The sequence below is a fragment of the Myotis nattereri genome (assembly GCF_964212035.1).
Source record: "Myotis nattereri genome assembly, chromosome: 11".
NCBI lineage: Eukaryota > Metazoa > Chordata > Mammalia > Chiroptera > Vespertilionidae > Myotis > Myotis nattereri.
The window spans coordinates 30,094,413-30,116,654 of NC_138086.1; the positions used below are offsets into that span (position 1 = coordinate 30,094,413).

Here is a 22,242-nt window from a genome sequence, read left to right on the forward strand (position 1 = left end):
ATTAACTAATTACTAAAATTCTGTGGCATGCCAAAAAGTATAATTTTTGCAGGTCTGACAAAAAAAAAATAGGTATAATTTTTTAGCTATTGTTGTTGGCTGTTGGCAATTTTTAATTTGACAATCTAAAGGAAAAGAGGTCAGAGCCCCTGACTAGTCAGGTATTGCACGTTTTAAAAAGTCGTATGGCACGCCAGTTGAAAATCGCTGGTCTAGATATAAAGTCAGGACAGTCTTGGCCCAGCCCTGAGTTTACTGTGTGACCTTGGCTAAGTTCTGTACTGCTCTGTGCCTCTGTGTCCTGAGTGTTCAATGGGCACATGTGCCTGCCCCACGGAATACAGTGAGAATCAGTGGGATAGTGATGGGAAAATGCACTCCCCTCTGAGCAGCCTGCCATGGAAGGTATGAGGTAAAGAGCAAGAGGCACTGAGCTTCGAGTCGAGTGGCCAGCTTCCAGTCCTGCTCCAACCCCGGGCACTCCATGATCTCCTGAGCCTCACCTTCCTCTACCCCTACTCCATTGGCATTTTAAACTGTATCAGCTCTGCTGATTTCTGTTACCAAACAACAAAAATGAGACAGGCAAACCATCATTATTCTCACCCAAACAAGAGGCCAATTCGCTTTGGCCCAGGCATAGGATTTGAGGTGAATGTAAAGAGAGTGAGAATTTTATTATTCTATTCTAGTCTAGTCTAGTCTAATTCTATTCTTCTATTCCATTTTATTATTCCTTTAATCTCAGAAAAAGCCTGCTAGCTTTTCCCAAGCACTGATACAACTTGACTGACACCCTCATCTATAAAAATAACTCAGAATGGCCCTTGTGAAAAACATAATTCTTATTGAAAGGTTATTAATGAGTCCAATTTCTATGCAGTAGGATTCAGAGATTTTTTTTTTCTGGCCTTTTATGCAGCCTAACCGAGCCAGAGAGGCCACCATGTTCAGAAGGGAGGCCCTGTTTTCTGTTTTGTAGGGGGCTTTGCATCCAGGTCCAAGCTATTTCCGGTAAAGAGGACAAAGAAGGGATGCCAGGGAGTGGCCTTGTTTGATCCTTTTTGAGCTGAGGTTGTACACCCCTCCCCCCATCTTCCTGCTCAAAACTGGGGTTTTGCTCCCAGATGCATACACATATTAACTGCATTAGTAACTGAGGATCTGAATGGGGCCCCACAACCCTGCCTCTCAGGCTCCTGACTCTTACATTAAATGCTCATAACAGAGTGATGAATGCTGCAAGGAGCTGTGGTTGCTGTTAATATCTTTTATAGCTATAATTAATATAATAATTTTATCTCCTCTAAGATATTGAGGGAAGCTCAATCCTCCCACTTGAAGCAAAAGCCAACATAGATTATTTTTAATTTTTTAAAAATTATTTATATTACCAAAACAATATGCTTATACCTAAAAAATACCCCAAAAAACTAAACAACACAGAAGGATCCAAAGAAAAAGTTGTCAGCCTGGTGCCCTGCCATCCTCCACCCCAGTCCCATCCCCTAGAGGAGATAATGGGAGCAGTTTAGGAATTCTTCCAGAAATTGTCTGTCCATATGCAAACATAGTCTAGCCCTTAAAAAATAGAACATAAAAGACATTATGCCATGGCCATTCGATAAAATAAACCATCTGACCAGAAGCATTTCTGGTGGAACTTATCCATAGTGACACAGACAATATATGGGGAACAGATTTTCAAACTCAAATTTCCGTTAGGTAAAGCGAAGGGTGAGGGAGGGTGTGGCCATGTAAGCCCTTATCAGAAATAAGCCCTTCAAAGGCACCCATGTGCCCCCAACCCAGGCATAAGATGGGTTTCAGGCTGGATGAAGGAAGGAGCAGTGACTGCGCTTTCACCAAGGGCTAGGCCAGTCTAGAGCCTAGAGCAAGCATGTCAAACTCGTGGCCCTCAGGCCACATGCCTCGTTTATTTGGCCAGTGTTAGCCTTTGAGTTTGACATGCTTGGCCATGGCTGCAGGGCCCTGGGCAGTAGAGACTTAATGGGGTGGGGTGGGTAGGTCTTTGTCACCCCCCGAAGAGGACAGGGCCTGCTCTTCCCTTGTCCCTCATTCCATACTTCAGACCCAGAACCCCTTTGCCCCGGCATCACCCCACCCTAGCTCTCCTCATCTCTATTCTGCATCAAGGCCGGGGTGACCCGTTGTTCCCCCCTCCCTCCCCGCCCCTTAGGTTCACACGGGAGGCGGCACAGGACTGCGAGTTGCTGGGGCAGCGCATTCCCGCGGGCACAGTGGTCGAAATGGCTGTGGGCGCCTTACACCATGACCCGGAGCACTGGCCACGTCCAGAGGCCTTTGACCCTGAGAGGTGAGCACCACCCCTTCAAATGGGCCCTTGAGGGAGGTGAGCGAAGGGGAGAGATTGTAGGTGGCTGCCTAGAGACACAGATTTGGTAAAGATCTAGTACCATTGTCCCCTGTCAAAAGCCAAGGCAATCATACTGTACCACTTTTAAAAGCCCCAAACAGAATCCAAAGAGTTAGCATTTCAGCAGCACTGCACGCAAGGAACAAGGCAATTTCAAGTGGGTGTCTTCTGTTTGTTCAAACCAGGACACAGGACACCGGATCATATTTCAGGTGTGCACGGGAAAGTAACACAACATCTTTTCCTTTTTAAAAAATGGAGCCTGATCCAAAACAAGAAGATCAACACAATTTCTCCAGGAATTCATGAGAACCAGCTAGACTAACATGGCAGACCTGGACCCCCTCCGGCCCCTACGTGGGATGTGGTCCCTTGTTTACACTTCATTTCTAGGCTCCCAGGCTTAAAATGTCTGCACCGGTATCCACAGCCCCTCCTCAAAAGAACGCATTTCTATCCCTTCCTGTGCGATCTGGCCAGGGAGGGCTGGTCAGGCAGCAGGTGGGCTCCATCTTCAGCGCTTCCAGCTTCCCGGGGACCCAACCCCAGCTCTACAACCAGCCACAGGGAAGCTGTAGGCAGCGGGGCCTAGACAAACTATACCCTGCTGCACAGCAGCTCCTGGAAATAAAGATCGGGAACCATAAACAGTGGCCACCGGGCTTATAGCATCATCTTTGAAACAAACATTGCATTAATATTCAGTTGAAAAAGGGGATAGGGGGCCCAGGGTACCTTGGGCCCAGAAAAGTGTGGAGGTGGTAAGACGTGAGCTGGCTACCACACAACAATGGCTGTCACCTAGCTTTACTGCCACAGAACACGTGCGGCACACGCTGCCATGTGTAGCAGATAGGCAATTCCTCTGAGGAAGGCCTTCCGTGGTTCAAGTACCACAGCCTCCGGTAGTTCAATTTCACTGCTTGAACCAGAGGGGCAAGGACAGCTGGCAGGACCTGGCCTTGGGGCAGGAGAGGAGGACCAGGGCCCAGGGACCCTTCTTAGGAAGTATGGCTGGTGTCACCTCTGGCTGATGGAGAAGGTGGAGCCCAGGGTCCAGGTAAGGGCTGTGGTTTCTGTAAGGCTCTTACCTTTCTGGATCATAGTGAGCCCGCAGGCTCGTTAACAGCACGATGGGCTGTAGGAGGGCAGGAGGGCAACACTGACTGTCCAGGTGATTCTTTTCATTCAAAATGCCTTTGCAGGAAGGGAGGAGGGGAGTGGAACGAAAGCTCAGGGATTAGCAGCCACCAGCTCCATAGTTTGGGGACAGGCCCGAGAGAAAACGGGATTCTGTTGACTTCGGTGGAGGTTAGGCCCGCTTGGTAGGATCGTCACCTCTGATGTAGGGGACCCTCAGCCAGACCCAGTGGCTGAAGAGGCCCCGAAGTGGAGGCAGGTGTCCTGGGCCAACCCTGACTGCGCTGACTCACAGGTTCACAGCTGAGGCCCAGAGGTGCCGGCGACCCTTCACCTACCTGCCATTCGGAGCGGGTCCCCGGAGCTGCCTCGGGGTGCGGCTGGGGTTGCTGGAGGTCAAGCTGACACTGCTCCACCTCCTGAGCAAGTTCCGGTTTGAAGTCTGCCCTGAGACTCAGGTGAGCCCCCTGCTGGTGAGCCCTGCTGCTCCTGGCTCAGGCGTGTTCACTGCGTTGTCTGCATTGCAGCTGGCCTAATATTATTATTATTATTCTTTGTACAGTAGGGTTAGCCCTCATGATGCTATAGCCCTTCCCTCCTTGGCAAAGAGAATCCAAGGTAGGTTTTATTATTCCCATTTTCAGACGAGGAGCTAAAAAGAGGTTAAATAACTTGCCTGAGGTCAAACAATTGGACTACAGGCTCCGTGAGGACAGGGAACAAGTTTGTCATATTTATTGTTCGGTGCCTCAGCATCCAGCTTAATGCCAGGCACATGGCAGATGCTCATTCATTCATTCAACAAACATCAACAAGCAAATGAATGACTAGCCAGAGTGAAGAAACTGGGGTTCAAATCAGATCTTGCTCATTCCCAAGTCCTCCCTCTCCTCCACATCCAGCAGCCTGCCTGCAAGGGGCTAGCTGTTCCCCACACAACTGGAACTTCGCTCTCCTGCATGCCTTTTTGGAACTCCCCTGCACAGCAGTAGACCTGGACCAGAGCGCACAGGGGACAGATAAGGACATAGTGACAGATGGTGACAACTTCTAGATCCAGAGTGGCACTGCCCCTCTCCCCCAGCAAACAGGGAGACTGGGGTGGGTGCTGGTCCAGGAGGAATAAGGAGTTCAGTTGGGCTAAAAAAGATATTGGATGTGAAAATGTCCACCAAGTTCTGATGGTCACTGCTGGAGAGAGGAGGGACAAATTGGGAGCACAGAGTTGAGCCAAAGCAGATGAGGGAACAGAGAAAGAAGGCAGGTCTGACTGCCCTAGGTCTTCCACGTGTGCAAGACTTCCTTCTGGGGTTTGCCTCATTACCCTTCATCTTGACATACAGTACAGTGGCTGGACCAATGTCCCCAACCACTGCTTATGCCTGGCACTTCCCAGCTCAAGAACCAGCCATGAGTCTGGAGCCTGCTGATCTGGGGAGAACTTATCTGAGCCCATTTTACATTCCCCGCCCCAACTTCCCACTCTAAGAGCGTTCTACCTGCTCAGGCTACTGCCCCGACCTGGAATGTCCTCTCTTCAACTTTCCACCCCAAGTCTAGTCCCATCCTCCACATTCCTGGGTGTTGCCTCAAATCCCGAAGTGACTCCTGAGAAGTTCTGCTCACATGACTTCTCCCATTCCTAGACCCACCTCAGGAGTCACCTCCTCCAGGAAGCCCTCCCTGACTTCGCTAGCCCCAAATGACCTCCTTTTTTTTGAAGTCCAATGGTGTTTCTAGTTTGTCTAGGCCTGCACTAATACAGGAGCTACTAGCCACATGTGGCTATTTAAATGTTAATGATTAAATCAAATAAAAAATTCAGCCCCTTTTCCACTAACCACATTTCAAGCATTCAACAGCTACATAATGCTAGTGGCTACCGTACAGGATAGCACAGGTCTAGACCATCTTGCTTCTGGGGCATAGAACTGGTCTCCCATCTGAACTATAATCCTCAAAGACATCTGACAATTCCGCCAAGGCCCCAGTAGTAAGGCCTGGTGACTCTTCTTTCCTCGAAAGGGTTCACATGAGCCACTGAACCATCATTTTACATATGGTTCCAGGGGCTACCCTGCTTCTTAAGTATTTCTTTGGTGTTTCTTCCAAGACCCCAGCCCACCAGGAATCTTCCTTTTAAGACATAAGGAAAGCTTTCTGCATGGCACTGAGGTCAGACCACAGCACACTTGAGCAGGGAAGAGCATGAGGCCCAACTCCCCAAAGTCCTTCCCAGAGAAGCTGCTCAGTGTCTGGCTGGGCACAGGGAGGGAGATGGAGATGAGAAGAGTTTGAGGCTTGGCTCTTTATTTTCTAATCATGTGACCTTGAACAAGTCACTTGGCCTCTCTGAACCTTCATTTCTTCATTTGCAAAGTGAGCCACTACTACCTCTTTTGCAGGGTTCTTGGGAGAATAAATGGGAATTGTTAACACAGGAAAGGGGGGATGAGCATCAGTGCTGCAGGGCCCAGTGCCTAGTCCTGTAGAAGCAGCTCTGCTGGGTCCGAGGGGTCCTGATGGGAGGCCGCATTGCTTGCTCCTGGGTCAACTCTCTGAGACCTCAGCCGAATTTCCATAACCCTGCTTCAGGCCCGGTTCCAAGAATGTTTTCCTGTGGATGTGTTTAACTGTGACAAATATTTTAATCTCCTCTACCTTAGGTACCACTGCAGCTAGAATCCAAATCTGCCCTAAGTCCAAAAAATGGTGTCTACATCAAGATTGTCTCCCGCTGACAGTTACAACAGCACCTTCTAATTCAAAGAAAACCCTTGTGGAAATTCGGATTTGGGGGGAACGTCACCTAAGTAATTTAAAGGGTGCCTGGCATACAAGTATAAAAGAGGTCATTTCCGTAACATTTCCTAAATGTTTAATAAACGTTTGTTACACTTAGTTTTATCTTTGTCAATGGTGTTTGAACGACAGATCCCCCTCTCTCAATAAGGAATTGCTGATAAATAAGTGAAACTGTAGCTTTGACAAAATGACTGAGAACTTGGGGTTTTGTCCTGGCCTCGAGATGGAAGGAATTGACACAGGGGCACTGTGCTGAGCTGTCCTGATGGTACCAGCTCATAGGCCTTTTCAGCTTCTGGTGCTTTGCAGTATTTGACTAAGGCAATGACATTCAGAAGTTCAACTTCAAAGGTGGTTCAAAAGCTTTATTATTCTTTGATATTTCTGGGTAGGGTAATACTGACTTCTTAAGTTTCAATGTGCATAAAAGTGATAGAGGCTAAAGTGTACTTTTTCTTTTTAAGAGCATCATCGTTTCCTCATTTTGATCAATTGAAACACAGAGGTGAATGTTAGTAAAAAGTAGTTATTGTATTGCTGCGAAGTTTAAATTCAACAAAGAACTTGCAAATTGAACCCCAGATCTCCCACCAGCAGCCATGCTCTGGCCACCTCCCTGAGCCTCGGTTTTCCCGTCTGTAAAGCAAGGAGGCTGACCAAGACCAAAGACTTCTTCCTCTATCTGACCTCTGAGCAGCATGAAGGGGCTAAATGCCATATAGATAATAGGAATCTGTGAGCATGGATGGGACACCCAGATGCTGACCCACCTTTAGAAAGTTCAGGCTGTTTCAGGTGAGCTGGCAGAATAGGTTGCCACATATCCGTGGCTGGAAATGCTGCCTCTGCTGTGAAGTCTTCTCCCTCCAGCCCAGAGCTCCCCATGCTTCACCCAAAAGGCTCCCCTAAAAGTTCCTGGGAGGAAGGCAGCCTTGTTTCCCAGCACTGCCCCAGCCCTGGTTGTTGCCCATCCTCTAGGACAGTGGTCTGCAAACTGCGGCTCGCGAGCCACATGCGGCTCTTTGGCCCCTTGAGTGTGGCTCTTCCACAAAATACCACATGCGGGCGCGCATGTACAGTGCGATTGAAACTTCGTGGCGCATGCGCAGAAGTGGGTATTTTGTGGACGAGCCACACTCAAGGGGCCAAAGAGCCGCAGTTTGTGGACCACTGCTCTAGGAGGTCCCACCAGCCCATCATAACCCTCTCACACACTTGCTGCCCACCACCTGCTCATCTCTGGAACCCAGCCCCTTTGAGATGCCCAGCCCAGGGCTCAGACTCACTGGGAAAAACCATCCATTCCCACTCCCAGTGACCCATTTGCTCCCCTGATGGCCCCACTTGTCTCCCCCAGTGCCTGACCCCCCATGGCCATCACAGAACCTCATCCTGCAGAAGGGCCCAGCTGAGCACCTGGCTCCCTAGTTGAGGTGCAGGTCCACACCTGACACCCCAGCCCATCAACTCTGTTGGCTTCCCTCCCCTTCTCCATCCAGGTGGTCACAATCTCCAAACACAGCAGTCAAGCTTCCTAATGGGCTAGAATCGCTGGACTCACACATCCCCGGGCTGTTTAACGCCCACTGTTCACACCCAGCACCAGCTAACAGGGGTCAGGAAATGGCACTGACAGGTCCTGAACAAAACCCTCCAGCTGCATTCCAGCTGGGCCTCCTGACAACTTCTTGGCTATCACACACACACTTGCCCTGGATCCCACTACCTCTTTGCATTAACATTCTGAGTCGTGGTCATTTTGACTTCTCATCACATTGCCCACTCCCTCCTGTGCCCACACAGGAGGAACAGCTTTCCCCATGCCCACCCTACAACCTGGCCTCATGGACCCCCATTCCTCTTGAATTTCCAGTCCATGTAGTTGCTTTTCCTGACTTGCTTTCTCAAAGGTCAGCCAATCCATGTTGTCTGCAGTCTTCATAGCTCACATGACTTTTCTGGAGCATGTGATACTCTCCCATCCCAGGTTTCTCTTGCCATCCTTCCCACTAAAATTCCCCAAAAGACCATTCCTGCTTCCCACTCCTCGGCTCCCAGGAGCATGGGATCAGTATATCTACATTTAAGACTTAATAGGCAGCCCTGGCCAGGTAGCTCAGCTGATTAGAGCAACATCCCGATACACCAAGGTTGCAGGCTCAATCCCCAATCAGGGCACATACAAGAAGCAACCAATGCCTGGCCGGCACAGCACAGTGGTTGAGCATTGACCTATGAACCAGGAGGTCACAGTTTGATTTCAGGGCCCATGCATGGGTTGTGGGCTCAATCCCCACTGGGGGGTGTGCAGGAAGCAGCCGATCAATGATTTTTTTTCATCATTGATGTTTGTATCTCCCTCTCCCTTCCTGTCTGAAATCAATAAAAATGTTTACAATTTCAAAAAGCAACCAATGATTGCATAAATAAGTGGGACAGATTTTTTTCTCTCTTCCTCCCCCCGACTCTCTAAAATCAATACATAAATTTTTTTTAAAAAGACTTAGCAGGCAAGCACCTGTTCAATGATTCTCTGACATCCCTCGGGCCCCCCACCTACACGGTAGGAGGACTAGTGTCCTAATCAAAAAGCAAAGGATGAAATTTCAAGATTAGTCAGGATGTGGGGGAAATATTTGGGAGGTTCTGAAAATCATAACATATACACCTAGGTCCTGCTGGTGAAAAAGGTAGTATTGTCATTGCTTCTTCATTTTTCTGGCCATTTAACTCAGTTCTCTTCCGGTCTGATTAGCTGACCTGTGTCAAGTTCCAGATCACTCTCTGGGACAAACCAACTGAACTGAAGGCATCGTGTGTAGAGTGAGCATATTGTATTAGGAAGGTGAGGGGAAGAACGGTGCAGGTCAGGAGAGGACTGTGGCTGTAGAATAAACCTGGGGGGCCAATGGGTACAGCACCCAGGAAGAGGCAGACAGTCTCACATCCTGGAGCTTCCCTGACAGCCCTCTGCCTCTGGACAAGAGCCAGCCAGTGTCTAGCAGACTCCACAACCCGCTGTGTGTGGAAGACACACAAAGGACATACCCACCTCCTCCATGTCCACAACATACAGTGATTCTAGGTTTGTGGGGCTTGGAACTTGTGTGAAATGGGAAAAAGAAAAGAAAAATACTAAGATGTAACTTGCAAATTTAACCAAAATGTATGACCATGTGACCATATAGCTGGGGCCCCTCCTAGGGCTGTGGAAGGGGCTTCTTCAGCTTCATGATAAACTAGACATAGCACCCCCGAAGCCAGTAACAGGGGCTCTGTGATATTCCAACACCCAGAAAAGCTCCTGTACCCAGCAGGAACTCAATACACGATGCTGAACAATGGACTTCAGTCGTCACCCACTTGAAATAAATACTATTTTATTTCTATATTGTGACATCTGCAGCACAAGTATTCAAATCTCATGAAGATATAAAACCCATATTCGGAGGATGTCCAGTGCGCTTAGAAGATGCTGGGACAGGCGTTCACGCACTAGGCCCATGACAAAGGAAAACCACAGGGACTGAATGACACCCCACAGTAGCCATGTGTCTGACGATGTGATATATGGACCAATTCCAAGGCCAGAGCCCAGGAGAAGCAGCAGAAGAGCTGCCTGGATTAGAACCAGAGCAACAGACACCATGTCTGCACCTCCCTAGGCCACAAGACAGGTTTTTCTGTACATAGGCTATAAAAAGTTGAATAATGCCACCAAGACCCTGAAAAACCGAATCACTAGAGATAGACAGAAATTAATAAAAATTAAAATCAATCCATAAAATAGTTAACTAGAAACTCTGTGCCCGATGCCAATCAGTAGCAAAGTCAACAAAAATAGTAAAATGTAAAACTTACCCTAGTAAAAAATCTCACCTACAATCACTATTGGTTAGCCCATATCAAGCTTAAAAATTACTTAAAACCAAAAACTATCATCAGCAAGAGATTAAGAAGGTAACTTCATTGAAAAGTCAATGTTAAACAGTTCATTAAAAGCTTTTTTGTTATAAAAAAAAAAAAAATCCCAAATAGCTATTTCAAGGAAGACAAGCCTGAAAGGTATGAAATGCATCCTCGTGCTCACTGCCGGATACCAAAAAAGGATGCCAGGGATAACAGGGAGGAGGCCCCGTCCAGAGGCTTGCTGGAGGTGTACTGGATGACATACTCTGGATAGACCTGGTGCTTCTCAAAGATCACGAAGATAGACGGGTCTGACATGCTGTTCACACAGCTGTCGTAGAGAACGTTGCCCTGGTCCTCCTTGGCTGGGGGGCGGACTAAGGAGGCATTGCCTCGGGTGAACTCGCCCACCAGCACCCGAGCCAGGAACATCGTGTAGCACTTCAAGTCGGGTTTGGTGTAGTGGTGGGAATATGCAGCATCTCGGGCAAAGTAGCTCCCTGCAAAAACACGCACAGGCTTAATTGGGCACTGGGAGGACAGCTGCAGCCAGGCAGGAGGGGCTCTAGCATCCTGCCCACCAGGCAATGCCAATGGCCTCTGCTCCTCTGTCACCACATCTTGCTCCTGTTCTCCATCCTCCCTCTTTCTCCAGCCTTCCCCATGAAGGGCATCAGAGAGGACACAAAACAGACAGAAAACTCCTTTCACATTCTGAATATGTCAGTCAAATCATAAGGCTCTCTGGGCATAACACTACTTAACCCCCAAACCTGTTTCCTCAGCTATAAAATGGGGCTGTCATGCCCAACTTCATAAGGTTGGTGTGGAAAGTGACCAAGATCCCATACATGGAACCACACCGGCAGCCCAATGCATACAATTATGAACCCTGTTTAATGGGAACTTGAGTTGGAAGCTGCCACCTATACATTTGGATTTATAACCTTCCAGTGGCTCTCGTCCATCCTGACACCTAGTCATCATGCTGGACTAAGGCTAAGTTGTGGACAACTGATGGAACTGGGACAGGGATTGTTGATTATACTATCACATCACTATAAGATTTTTTCAATTTAGTAACCATGTGATGACAGAAGATAATGTCCTTTTTCTTAGGAGGTGTTAAAGGGTGAAGGAGTATGACATATGTCACACACTTACAAATGGATCAGGAAAATAATGGGGGGTATAAAGCCAACATGGCAAAATATTAAAACACGTGAATCTAGGTAAATGTATGCAGGACTTTTCCCAGGACTTTTAAAAATATTATTCTTGCAACTTTCCTTGAAATTATGTCCAAATAAAGTTTAAAAATAACCAAGAGACAGAAAAACACTCAGACAACTCACCAAATAGCTAGAATGGCATATTTACATGCATATATCTGAGGTGTTCAGAGTTCTACTCTTACAAAATAGTGCAGGCACAGGGTTGGTTGGGTAGGCACCCTTCCTCTCCTGACTCGTGCTCACCATCTCCCGAGGCCTCCACTCCACAGGGACATAGGCTCATCTCTTAAGGAAGCAAAACCCCAGCCTAAGCAGGACTGCCCATGCTAACCCTTGGGTCAGGCTCCTGGTTGCACACAAATGAGTGAAAGGAAGGGTGCCGCCAACAGCTGGGCATCCCCACAGATGGCAGGGCCATTCCTCACTGAGTATGAACTGGCTTATCAGCTTACACTGCGCCCCCGCCCCACCCCCATCAACTGCTTTAAAACGGTTTCCTGAGCCCTGGATAGTACAGCAAGGCCTGATTATGCTGGTGCAAGCTGCCCTCACCCTTACCTTTGCCATAGGAAGTGCCATGAAGACCACAGACCCTCCAATCAAAATTCTGCTGGCAGATGGCGTCAACCAAACCAGTGCTGGTGCCATGAAACAGCTGCCTCTCATCCACCGCCTTCCCTCCATTTCTCTTCTGCATCTGCCCTTTTTGCCTAGAATCACAGGAGAGAAATGTGTGCTGGAGACAGACAGCACTTACAACCAAATACATGCCACCTGACCCAAGAAAACACATTTTATCATAAGTGTCACAAGGCCAGGAGATATGGATCCAAGTCCATGATACTCTAGCCATGGGCCAGAGAGGGAAAGGTAGAACACAGGACCTGGATGAAAAGCAGAGGGAAGCCTTTCCCTCCACAGCCTTAGGCCTCCAGCAGCAAACTGAACCTCCAAAGCAGACCAGCCTTGGGAAGACAGATGTGCTTTGTGCCTACCCCCTTGCTTCCTCATGGAGCTTAGCAGGGGGAGCCTGAGACAGCTGCTCACTGGGGGGTCATCTGTGTCCCCTCTCCCATAAGTTCCCAGCACCATGAGGCTTGATTTTATCACTGGCCCAGAGCACAGATGAGACTGCTCCAACCTTTTGTGGGGACAGGTCAGCAGAACCCAAGGCCTGCCATGGTGACCTGCTGTGATTCTCCTCCCCAGCTCACGTAGACAACTGCCCAAGAACATGCTGGTCTTCAGGCCAAAAAGAAGGTCCCTACTCTCTGGGTGTCAGGACAATAGCTTTATGTTCTCCAGAGTGTGGGTGGCTTATACTGGACCATCCTGTAGATCTTTAGGGAGGCAGAATACAAGTGCTGGCTTTCTCCCCTCGTTTCTCTGAGGGGACATGCAGCACTAAGCTATAAAGATGATGAGATAGATTAAAAAACAGGAACACAGTTCCCAATTCCAGAAGCACTGGGCAAGCAGTGGCTGCCATCTGGAACTGTCCCTGACGTCCAGGGCCCATTTGGTAAGCAGCTAGCCTACTATGTACGAGTGTGAGGGGACAAAGTCATCAGCCTGCCGAGAACAAGCCCTTGACGTACCACTGGTAGACTTCCCAGAGAGCCAGGTTCTGGACTCGCTCGATCTTCTGAACATAGTAGTAGGGCAGCGTATTGTTAAAAAGATTGCAAACCTTCTGATATTCTTCTGATAAAGAACTGAGGGTGATCAGCTGCAAGGGCAAAGATTTTTATTATGTTATCATCAAAGTATAAAGTACAGATCAATCTCTTTCCAAGGCTACTCCTAAAATGCTAGAACTGTAAAAGCAAGCCCTGAAGGTGATTACCACTTCCCTTTACCCCGAAAGTCAGTCTCTCCAGGTACAGAATGTGTACTATTTGTGTTCACTGTGAAACCTGCCTGAAGGACAGGTATGATGCTTACATCAGCACCATCCTAGGTATGCCCAGGATGTCCCTGCTCTTCTGACCCCATACAAGGCAGACTACATAGTCTACAAGCCCAAAGTGTTGGTGTCAATAAATGTGGAAGGCATACATTTGGTGGAGAGGGGCAAACGCTGTCATGAGCAGCAACATTGTGTGCACGCCCCACACCACAAGCACTGACAGAAAGGCCAGGCTGGTAGACGGGCACATGGCACCTCAGGAGCATGGCCACTGCATCCCTCCCAGCTGAGCCCAACTCTCCCTTAGCCTCTTGTTCAGGGAAAACAGCACTTTGATGGGCCAGGAGAGGCCCCTGACCAAGAGCAGGCGACTGTCAGAGTGACGATGCTCAAATTCCTGCACTTGCAGCCTGGACCATATAATCAGCCTCCCTGTTCCCAGCGCCATGAGGTTTGATCCAGTGATAGACCAGATGAGGATGTCTGGTGAGTCCCTTTATAATACCATCCTCTTCCTCTACCCCATGTACAGCCTTGTAATAGCCACATCACCATCACCCCCAAAGACCCTACATGTCAGGACTTGGCATGCATGTCCATGGGTCTCCTGCAACCCAAATTCTGACTCTGGTTTCCCTGTTCCAATCTCATGGGAGCTGCTAAGCTCCTCTTCCTCAAGTATGGAAACCAGCCCTGCTCCTTCCAGACCAGAGGTCCTCAGGGGTTCCCATACTTGTCATGGCCTCTGCTCGAACCCATGATCAAGGCACTGCACAGCCCAGCCCTGACCTCTCTCCTGCTTCCCATGTCTGTTCACACCCTCCACCCAAGATACACCTGACACCCCATGTCCTGACCTGGGCTGCTTCACGTGCAGTTCCCATCACCCTGTATGTTCTCCTACCTCTACCTGTGCAAGCACCAGCCATCGTTCAGATGTGGACCCAGTAGGGCCTTCCCTAGTCCCCTCAATATGGTTGCCTTGTCCTCTGACATCTGAGTGCTGCTGTCAACTCACCCTGCCTGTCACTGGTCTTGCCTGTGCCACTGGTGTCTGTGTGAGCTTTGTCAGCTCAACAAGGCGAGTCCTCCCAAGGCGGTGACAATTAGTTGTAAAAGCTGGCTGCAACATGCTTGGCACCAAGTTAGCCATCAGAGGCCAGTCTGAGTGCCCCACATACATGGGACAGATCTTGGCCTGAGTACTCTACTGAATTCAGCGCAATTCCCAAAATCTGACAGGCCTTAAAGGAGCTGCTGAATTGAGTGTTCCTTCTCTTGTCTTCTATTATCTAGCACCTTCCAACAGAAATTTCCCTTCTAGATGTCACTTGTCATAGTCAGTGGTTTCTTTTCCTTTTCTTGCTTAATGTAACTAATATATATTGGCTGAGCCCAGCTCCTATTTCTACCCTTTCTAGAAATTTACCAGCTCACTGTCCTCCATCCACAATACATCCTCTCCCCTCAAGACCACAGCCATCTCCTGGGTGGTCTCTAGCCTTAAAATCCCCAAAACCTGAAAAAATAACCACACGCATACCTCTTCTGTCCTCCCTCCTGAGCCCTGGCCTCACAGCTTCCTCAGTGGTGGAGGAAAGAGCATGTCACTCACACTCACTGATCTCAAAGAACACTCTCCTCCCCAGTCCAAGACAACAGGAGACCCATACCTTAAAGCCAGGATCTGGCAGGGCTGAGGGGTCCCAATGGTCTGGGATACTCTTTGGGCCTTGAAACTTGACATTGCTACAAAATGTAAACAAAAGCACTAAGACATTTGGTTTGCACACACCAACAGACTATCACACACAGGTGGCCTCCACTAGCCAATACCACCTGTCTCAAGTATCAGCATCTCGCTTTTTAAAAGTAGGGAGGAAAGGAAGCACATAAGCACACTATCCATCTTGTGAGAGCACTTTCCTCTTTGCCCAAGTGGCTCAAACTGTAACAATGAGGATACTCGCCTGTATCTCAACTCCTGTACACAGAGAGAAAGAATATAATTAAAGCAGCACAGACAGACCATTATCCATGATTTTTAAATTCAAAGAGCTCTGAATTATTATTACAAACCAGAGGCCCAGTGCATGAAATTCGTGCACTGGTAGGATCCCTAGCGTCTGGCGGCAGCTGGCAGGGTACTCCCTCCCTTCCCCCGGCCACCTGCCACTGGTCAGGGCCTCCCTCCCTTCCCCCAGCCAGCCTTGCCCTCTGGTCAAACTCCCAGAAGGACTCCAGTCAAGGGGACAATTTGCATACTATACTTTTATTACATAGGATAGCCTCAAAGAGGTATATCTGGCATATAAAAACATAAAACGGATGTCAAAACTCATTTGGTAGTAGAAATTTGACTTGAACTGCCCGAGGCTGCTTGTGGTCTCTATATATCTTTCTTAAAGTGACTGTGCATATTTTTTACTCAGAAATATTAACTACAGGGTGTCACATGATACAAACAGCACATGATATTTCTAACAATAAAAATTTTAAAAAGCTGAGTTATAAAAGACATGTGTCCCGAAGGGTTTAGGAACAAGGACTGGGAAACCAATTCAAAATCACTGCTACTCAGTTTCAGAATGCTCTGTTCTTCCTACACTAGATCTACCTTCCATTTCTGCTGGCATGAGACCTTCATCCTAAGCCTCAAAGAGCTCCCACAAATAACATGCCTAGGAAAATAGCACAGTTTAAAATAACTAAGCAATAAGCAAGAATCAGTCAGAAATAAGCCCACAATGAATTAAGTTGCTGAAATTATTGAACATAATACAAAATAACTAGTCTTTCTATGTAAAAAAATAAAACACAAACTAAAAACATATGCAAGGCACAGGAAACTATAATATGACCTGGAGGATCTGAAAAAGAATCAAATACAACTTTTAGAAATATAAAATACAATCCTTGATAGTAAAACTTCAATGGACATGCTTACTAGCAGATCAGACCACCTGAAGAGAGAATGAGTAAGCTGAATGGTATGGGAAATAGAATTCTCCAGACTATGGCCCAGAGCAGTAAGAGGATAGAAAATATTGGGAAGAACCCGAGATGTGGAGAAGAGAGTAAGAGGACCTGAATTTGGTCAGAACCCAACTGAAATTCAAAGAGAGGACAGAGAACAGGGTAAAGGCAATCTTCAAAGAGAACTAATGAGATTCACCAACTCACAGGTTTAAGAAGCCCAAAGTATCTCCAACAGGAAAATTAAAACACATTCTGAGACATGCTGTAGTGAGAATCCGTATACCAAGATAAACAGAAAATCTTAAAAGTAACCAAAGGGAAAAAAAGAGTGATTCAGGCAAAGAAGTACCCAGTTAAACTGGCAGTTATTTCCCAAAAGCAGCCATGAAAACCAGAGGACAGTGGAATGACATCAATGTTCTGAGAGGAAACAACAACAATGAAAAATTTATACCCAGAGAAAATACCTTTCAATGTTGAGGGCAAAATAAAGACATATTCAAAACACAGTTTTCTTACAGCAAAATAAAACCATCAACAAAATGAAAAGACAACCCACTGAATGGGAGAACATATTTGCCAATGATACATTTGATAAGGGGTTAATATTCAAAATTTATAAACAATTTATAATTAAAAAACTCGACACCAAAATACACCAAACAATCCAATCAAAAAAATGGGAAAAAGACCTGAACAGATGCTTCTCCAAAGAGGACATACAGATGGTCAATAAACATATGAAAAGATGCTCAACATCAGTAATCATCACAGAAATGCAAATTAAAACCACAATGAGATATCACTTCAGACCTGTCAGAAAGGCTATCATCAATAAATCAACAAACAACAAGTGTTGGTGAGGATGTGGAGAAAAGGGAACCCGTGTGCACTGTTGGTGAGAATGCAGATTGGTGCAGCCACTGTGGAAGCAGTATGGAGTTAACCTCAAATAATTAAAAAACAAACCTGTTTTATGACCCAGCGATTCCACTTCTGGAAATTTATCCAAAGAAACTCGAAACACTAATTCAAAATAATATATGTAGGCCTATGTTCACTACAGCATTATTTATAATAGCCAAGATTTGGAGCAGCCCAAGTGACCACGAGTAGATGAGTGAATAAAAAAGCTGTGGTACATTTACACAATGGAAATTTTGCCCATGGGTTTGGCTCGATGGTTAAAGCGATGGTGCGAGTACTGAAGGGTCTCAAGTTTGATTCCTGGGCAGGGGCACATACCTCGGCTGCAGGTTCCCAGCCCCAGTGGGGGTGCATGAAGGAGGCGACCAATCGATGTATCTCTCTCACATCAATGCCCCTCTCTTTCTCTCTCCTGCTCCTGCCTCCCTCCCACTTTCTTTAAAAATCAATGGAAAAAATATCCTCAGAAGAGGATTTAAAAAAGAAAATAGAGACAGACTCATAGCTAGAGAACAGGTAGACAGCTCTGGTGTGTGGAGGGAATAAGTAAAAAAAGAAAAAAAGAGAGAGAGAACTCAAGGACATGGGAAACAGTGAGGTGATTTCGGTGGGGTGGGGTGGGTGGAGGTATAAGAGGACACAGTGATAAATGGTAAAGTAAAATAAATTTTAAAAAACAAATCAATAAACACCCCCTCCCCCAATAAAACAAAACCCTCCCCCCCGCCAGTTTTCCAACAGACCTTCATCTAAGGAAATTTGAAAGGACAAAGAAAATGGTAAGAATGTGAGTAAATTTAATGAAACGTTCACAGTATAAAATAACAGTGCCTCATTAAATTAAAAAATAATATGTCACCTAGCTGGCATGGCTCAGTGGTGAAGCGTTGACCTATGAACCAGGAGGTCACGGTTCGATTCCCAGTCAGGGCACATGCCCAGGTTGTGGGCTCAATCCCCAATGTGGGGCAGCCAATTAATGATTCTCTCTCATCATTGATGTTTCTCTCCCTCTCTCCCTTCTCCCTTCTCCCTTCCTCTCTGAAATCAATAAAAATATATTTTAAAAAAATAAAAATTTTAAAATAACAAGTCAAGAGAAAAGTAAATGGAATTGTGTATAATAAAAGGCTAATTGCCCGGCTAGCTCAGTCAGTAGAGCATGAGACTCTTAAAAGGCTAATATACAAATCGACCCAACGGCAAAATGACCAGTCGCTATGATGTGCACTGACCACCACACTCAACGCAGGAGCTGCCCCCTGGTGGTCAGTGCACTCCCACAGGGGGAGCACTGCTCAGCCAGAAGCTGGGCTCACAGCTGGTGAGCGCAGCAGTGGTGGAGGGAGACCGCGGCAGCGCTAACGATGTCCAACTGATGGCTTAGGATAAGCCGTCAATTGGACATCCCCTAAGGGCTCCTGGACTGTGAGAGGGCGAAGGCCAGGCTAAGGGACACCCCCCCTCCCCCGCAAGTGCTCAAATTTTGTGCACCGGGACTCTAGTAAATTATATAAAGCTCCTTATATAATTTAACAGGAGAGCAAACAAATTAACTGACTTGTACCTAAGTGAAGAACACGTGTTGTAATTTCTAGTGTGGCCTTTAAAAAAATAGTAACACAATGTATAACTTCCAAACTAGTGGAAGGGAAAAAATTAAATAACAAAACAAAAAAAATCTAAAAAAAGCTTTAAAAAAAAAGGAAAAAATAAGACCCAATTACATGAATAAACCGTTTCCATGGAGGATGGAAAGACAGTAAGGAACTAAACCAGATACCTTATGCGTAAATGCCATTTTGAACTTTCCATTAAATAACTGTGACTCTATTAACTGTTTTAAATAGAGAACTTGTTTCTGAAAGTGATCAACCCTAAGAGTCCCAGGTGGCCAAGGAGGCTCAAGCAGATTTGCCTGTTGGAGTTATGACAACAGGTTAGAGGGAAGAACCACACGTCACTGCATCATATACAACTCTCAGATTATGGAGAGGGAAGATCCTGAATCATTCATATCATAGTCTGAATTTGAGCAAAATAACCACTTTTATTTCTGATGTGTGGCATTTGATTATGGCCCCCTTAAGACTAAGAGTGATGATAAAAGAGATCTAGCTTTAGGAAAAAGACAAACTATGCCTACATTAGGCTCTGGAGAGTCAAAAATGACTTCCAGAAGTGGGAGCAGTCATAGTTGACCAAAATTCTAAATCCAGAAGCAATTAGAAGAGACTGATACATTTAACTAAAAAATAAATACATAAAAAATAAGTATTTCTGTGTGGTAAAATACTTCATAAACAAATCCAAAAGACAAATAAACCAAGAGAAAATATTTACAATTTATATAACAAAGCAAGGGTTCATCTCTCTAATAGATAAAAAGATTCTCCTATTTAAGGAAAATACCAAAAGGTTGACAGAAAAATAGACAAAAACACAAATAGTCTATAGAAAGAGATAGGAAAATGGCTCTTACATGTTAGGAAAAAATAGTAAGCCTTACTTATAAGAAAAAGCCAATTAAAATGCACAGCTATATCCTTTCCCACCTATGAAAATGGCAAAGATCTAAAAGCTTCACCACTCTGTTGGCAAAGTCAAGGGAAACTGGCACCTCATGCGTTCTGGGACAAATGCATAATGGTTCAACCTCATGAAGAGGAACCTGCACTGACCTTTTAGGACTCTAATCTGATGACCCAGCTCCACAAATATGAAACGGCACATACACCAGATCATCCTTGTGGGGTTATACTTGTAATAGCAAAAACTCCAAAAGATCAAGGGCCAGGCCCAGAATACTTAGACACCGAGAGTGCTTGGGCACTCAGTTACACAGCCAACAAACCTTTTTAATGCTCTAACCAGTCTGAAGGTTTTTGTTCTTAGCAGAGCACACCCCCGAACTGATACACACCGTAAGTGACAAGTTCCCCAACCCCACTCACCTGGTTTGCTTCACCTTTACATCCTGAGGAGACACGTATTTGGGTCTCCGACAAACCTTTCTAAATGTACCATAGACCAGGTTTCTCTGAATAAATACTGCAAAATAAAAAATAAACACACACACACACAAATGTCAGTGTTCAATATACAAATTAAATGGGTTTGAAAGCTAATCCAAACATATAGACCCCAGAATAGTCTGTTAAAAATAAGGCATATTTACCTATTTCAAATATTCATAAATAGCAATCCTTAGGAGACTGGGTTTAATGAACAGATGAATGATTAGTAACTGACACATCAATTATATATGAGTGCTTTTAAATTGTTCCTTCCCATCTTGTTTAAACTATTATTTTGCTCAGCAATTTTTCCCAGTCTGGATATAAAAAAAACTTCAGCCCAGCCTGAGACCAATTATCACATCTTGAGCCAGTGGGATTTAGAGTTAATATAATAATTTTACTCTTATGACTTTTCTTAAATTGACTCTATAGCAGTACAGTATTTCTCAACCTTGTAAAACCCGTACCATTATTTATTTATTTTTTTACAGAGAGGAAGGGAGAGGGATAGAGAGTTAGAAACATCGATAAGAGAGAAACATCGATCAGCTGCTTCCTGCACATCCCCCACGGGGATGTGCCTGCAACAAAGGTACATGCCCTTGACTGGAATCGAACCTGGGACCCTTCAGTCCGCAGGCCGAGGCTCTATCTACTGAGCCAAACCGGTTAGGGCCCATACCATTTTTAATCAGCAAATTTCTTGTCCCATGCCCATCCCTAAGATCCTGAGATTCATCCTGAGGGTGAAAGGGACAACACCCTTTGAGTTGAAAAACCATGAATACCTCCTACAAATTAGATTATATGTCCCCACCTACCAAGAAAACCTTGTCAAGTCTTACTTTCTGCACCTAGGGTACAAAAATAACTTTTTTTCATTTAAAAAGCATTTTAATATTAATTTGTATATATCTGTAACTTATCTTACTGCACTTGAGGTGTGTGTTCCCTATGCTACCGCCCAGGAGGTCATCAAGATCAGGCACTCCTGAGCCGATCGATGATTGTCTTTCATCATTGATGTTTCTATCTCTTTCTCCCTCTCCCTTCCTCTCTGAAATCAGTAAAAATATATTTTAAAAAAAGGTCAGGCACTCCTAGGGGTTCCCCCATGTTCTAATGGGAGCCCATAATCCAGATTCTGCTACTACAACCCCCTTTGCTATCCACTGTTCAATTTCTCACTACTCTGTTCATTAACATACAAATTTTATTGACCTGTTCACTAACATTGTGATGAATCTTAAATGGGCTTTTCACTAGTGAAATTAAAAGTTATTCAAGACGTGTATGTGAGACTCAATCCCTATCCTCCCATGGGCAGGGTAAAGTGAGGCCTTTTCCGAATTTACCCTTAAAGAGGATACACGAGGTTAAGTCCCTAAGCAAGCCCTGCCTGTGGGGATTCTGTCTAACTGATACCAGCTAACAAATGCCAGAATTCAGCCTCTCCTCTAGAATCTTGGCATTACCTTGAGTGACTCTTTTATGACAAGAGTCCCTAAAAGGACAGCTGAGTCTTTCCCAATCCTACAGAACAAGTCATTTGGTTTGTTGTGTGTTTAAATGTACTTGCTTCCTAATATTTAGTTCATAACTGTGAGTGGCAGATTTGGGTCTGAAACTTGCTTTCATTATACCTAGTAGTGAGTTTGTGAGGAGAGACGTTAACTCATCTCAAGCTTCTTGTGACTACTGTTGTCTCAAGCTTCTTGTGGCTACTGCTATCTACCACCAACACAAAACTGTGTCTACCAAGGTGAGCTTGAAGCAGTCTGCGGTGAACATGTTTTTCCTGCAGTTTGCAGTCAACTGCATGTTTGCGCTCTTATCCAGCCTCACCTGACTTTCTGTTCTGTCCCCTCGAAGTGTGGCCTAGGTTGAGAGTGATCAAGGTTGCATGACATTTTTGGTTTA

General features: G+C 45.9%; 2 protein-coding genes across 6 annotated transcripts in view; one reads left to right on the forward strand and one right to left on the reverse strand.

The window, feature by feature from the left end:
• Window positions 1-6,438, forward strand: part of TBXAS1 (thromboxane A synthase 1) — a 147,533-nt gene extending 141,095 nt beyond the window's left edge. For 3 of the 5 annotated variants that reach the window (XM_081102472.1, XM_081102469.1, XM_081102471.1), the window contains 3 exons: window positions 2,201-2,338; window positions 3,834-3,996; window positions 6,205-6,438. In XM_081102472.1, coding sequence (XP_080958598.1) covers window positions 2,201-2,338; window positions 3,834-3,996; window positions 6,205-6,279 — 376 coding nt within the window. In that variant the 3' untranslated portion in view covers window positions 6,280-6,438. The remainder of the gene's footprint in view (window positions 1-2,200; window positions 2,339-3,833; window positions 3,997-6,204) is intronic. The other 2 variants (XM_081102473.1, XM_081102470.1) reach the window with 1 other exon arrangement.
• A 3,265-nt stretch (window positions 6,439-9,703) lies between these two features.
• Window positions 9,704-22,242, reverse strand: part of PARP12 (poly(ADP-ribose) polymerase family member 12) — a 53,757-nt gene continuing 41,218 nt past the window's right edge. Inside the window, exons 8-12 of the mRNA XM_081102475.1 lie at window positions 20,257-20,353; window positions 15,070-15,145; window positions 13,086-13,216; window positions 12,046-12,197; window positions 9,704-10,752 (exon numbers count right to left, since the gene is read on the reverse strand). Of these exons, the coding sequence (XP_080958601.1) occupies window positions 10,430-10,752; window positions 12,046-12,197; window positions 13,086-13,216; window positions 15,070-15,145; window positions 20,257-20,353 (779 nt within the window). The 3' untranslated portion in view covers window positions 9,704-10,429. The remainder of the gene's footprint in view (window positions 10,753-12,045; window positions 12,198-13,085; window positions 13,217-15,069; window positions 15,146-20,256; window positions 20,354-22,242) is intronic.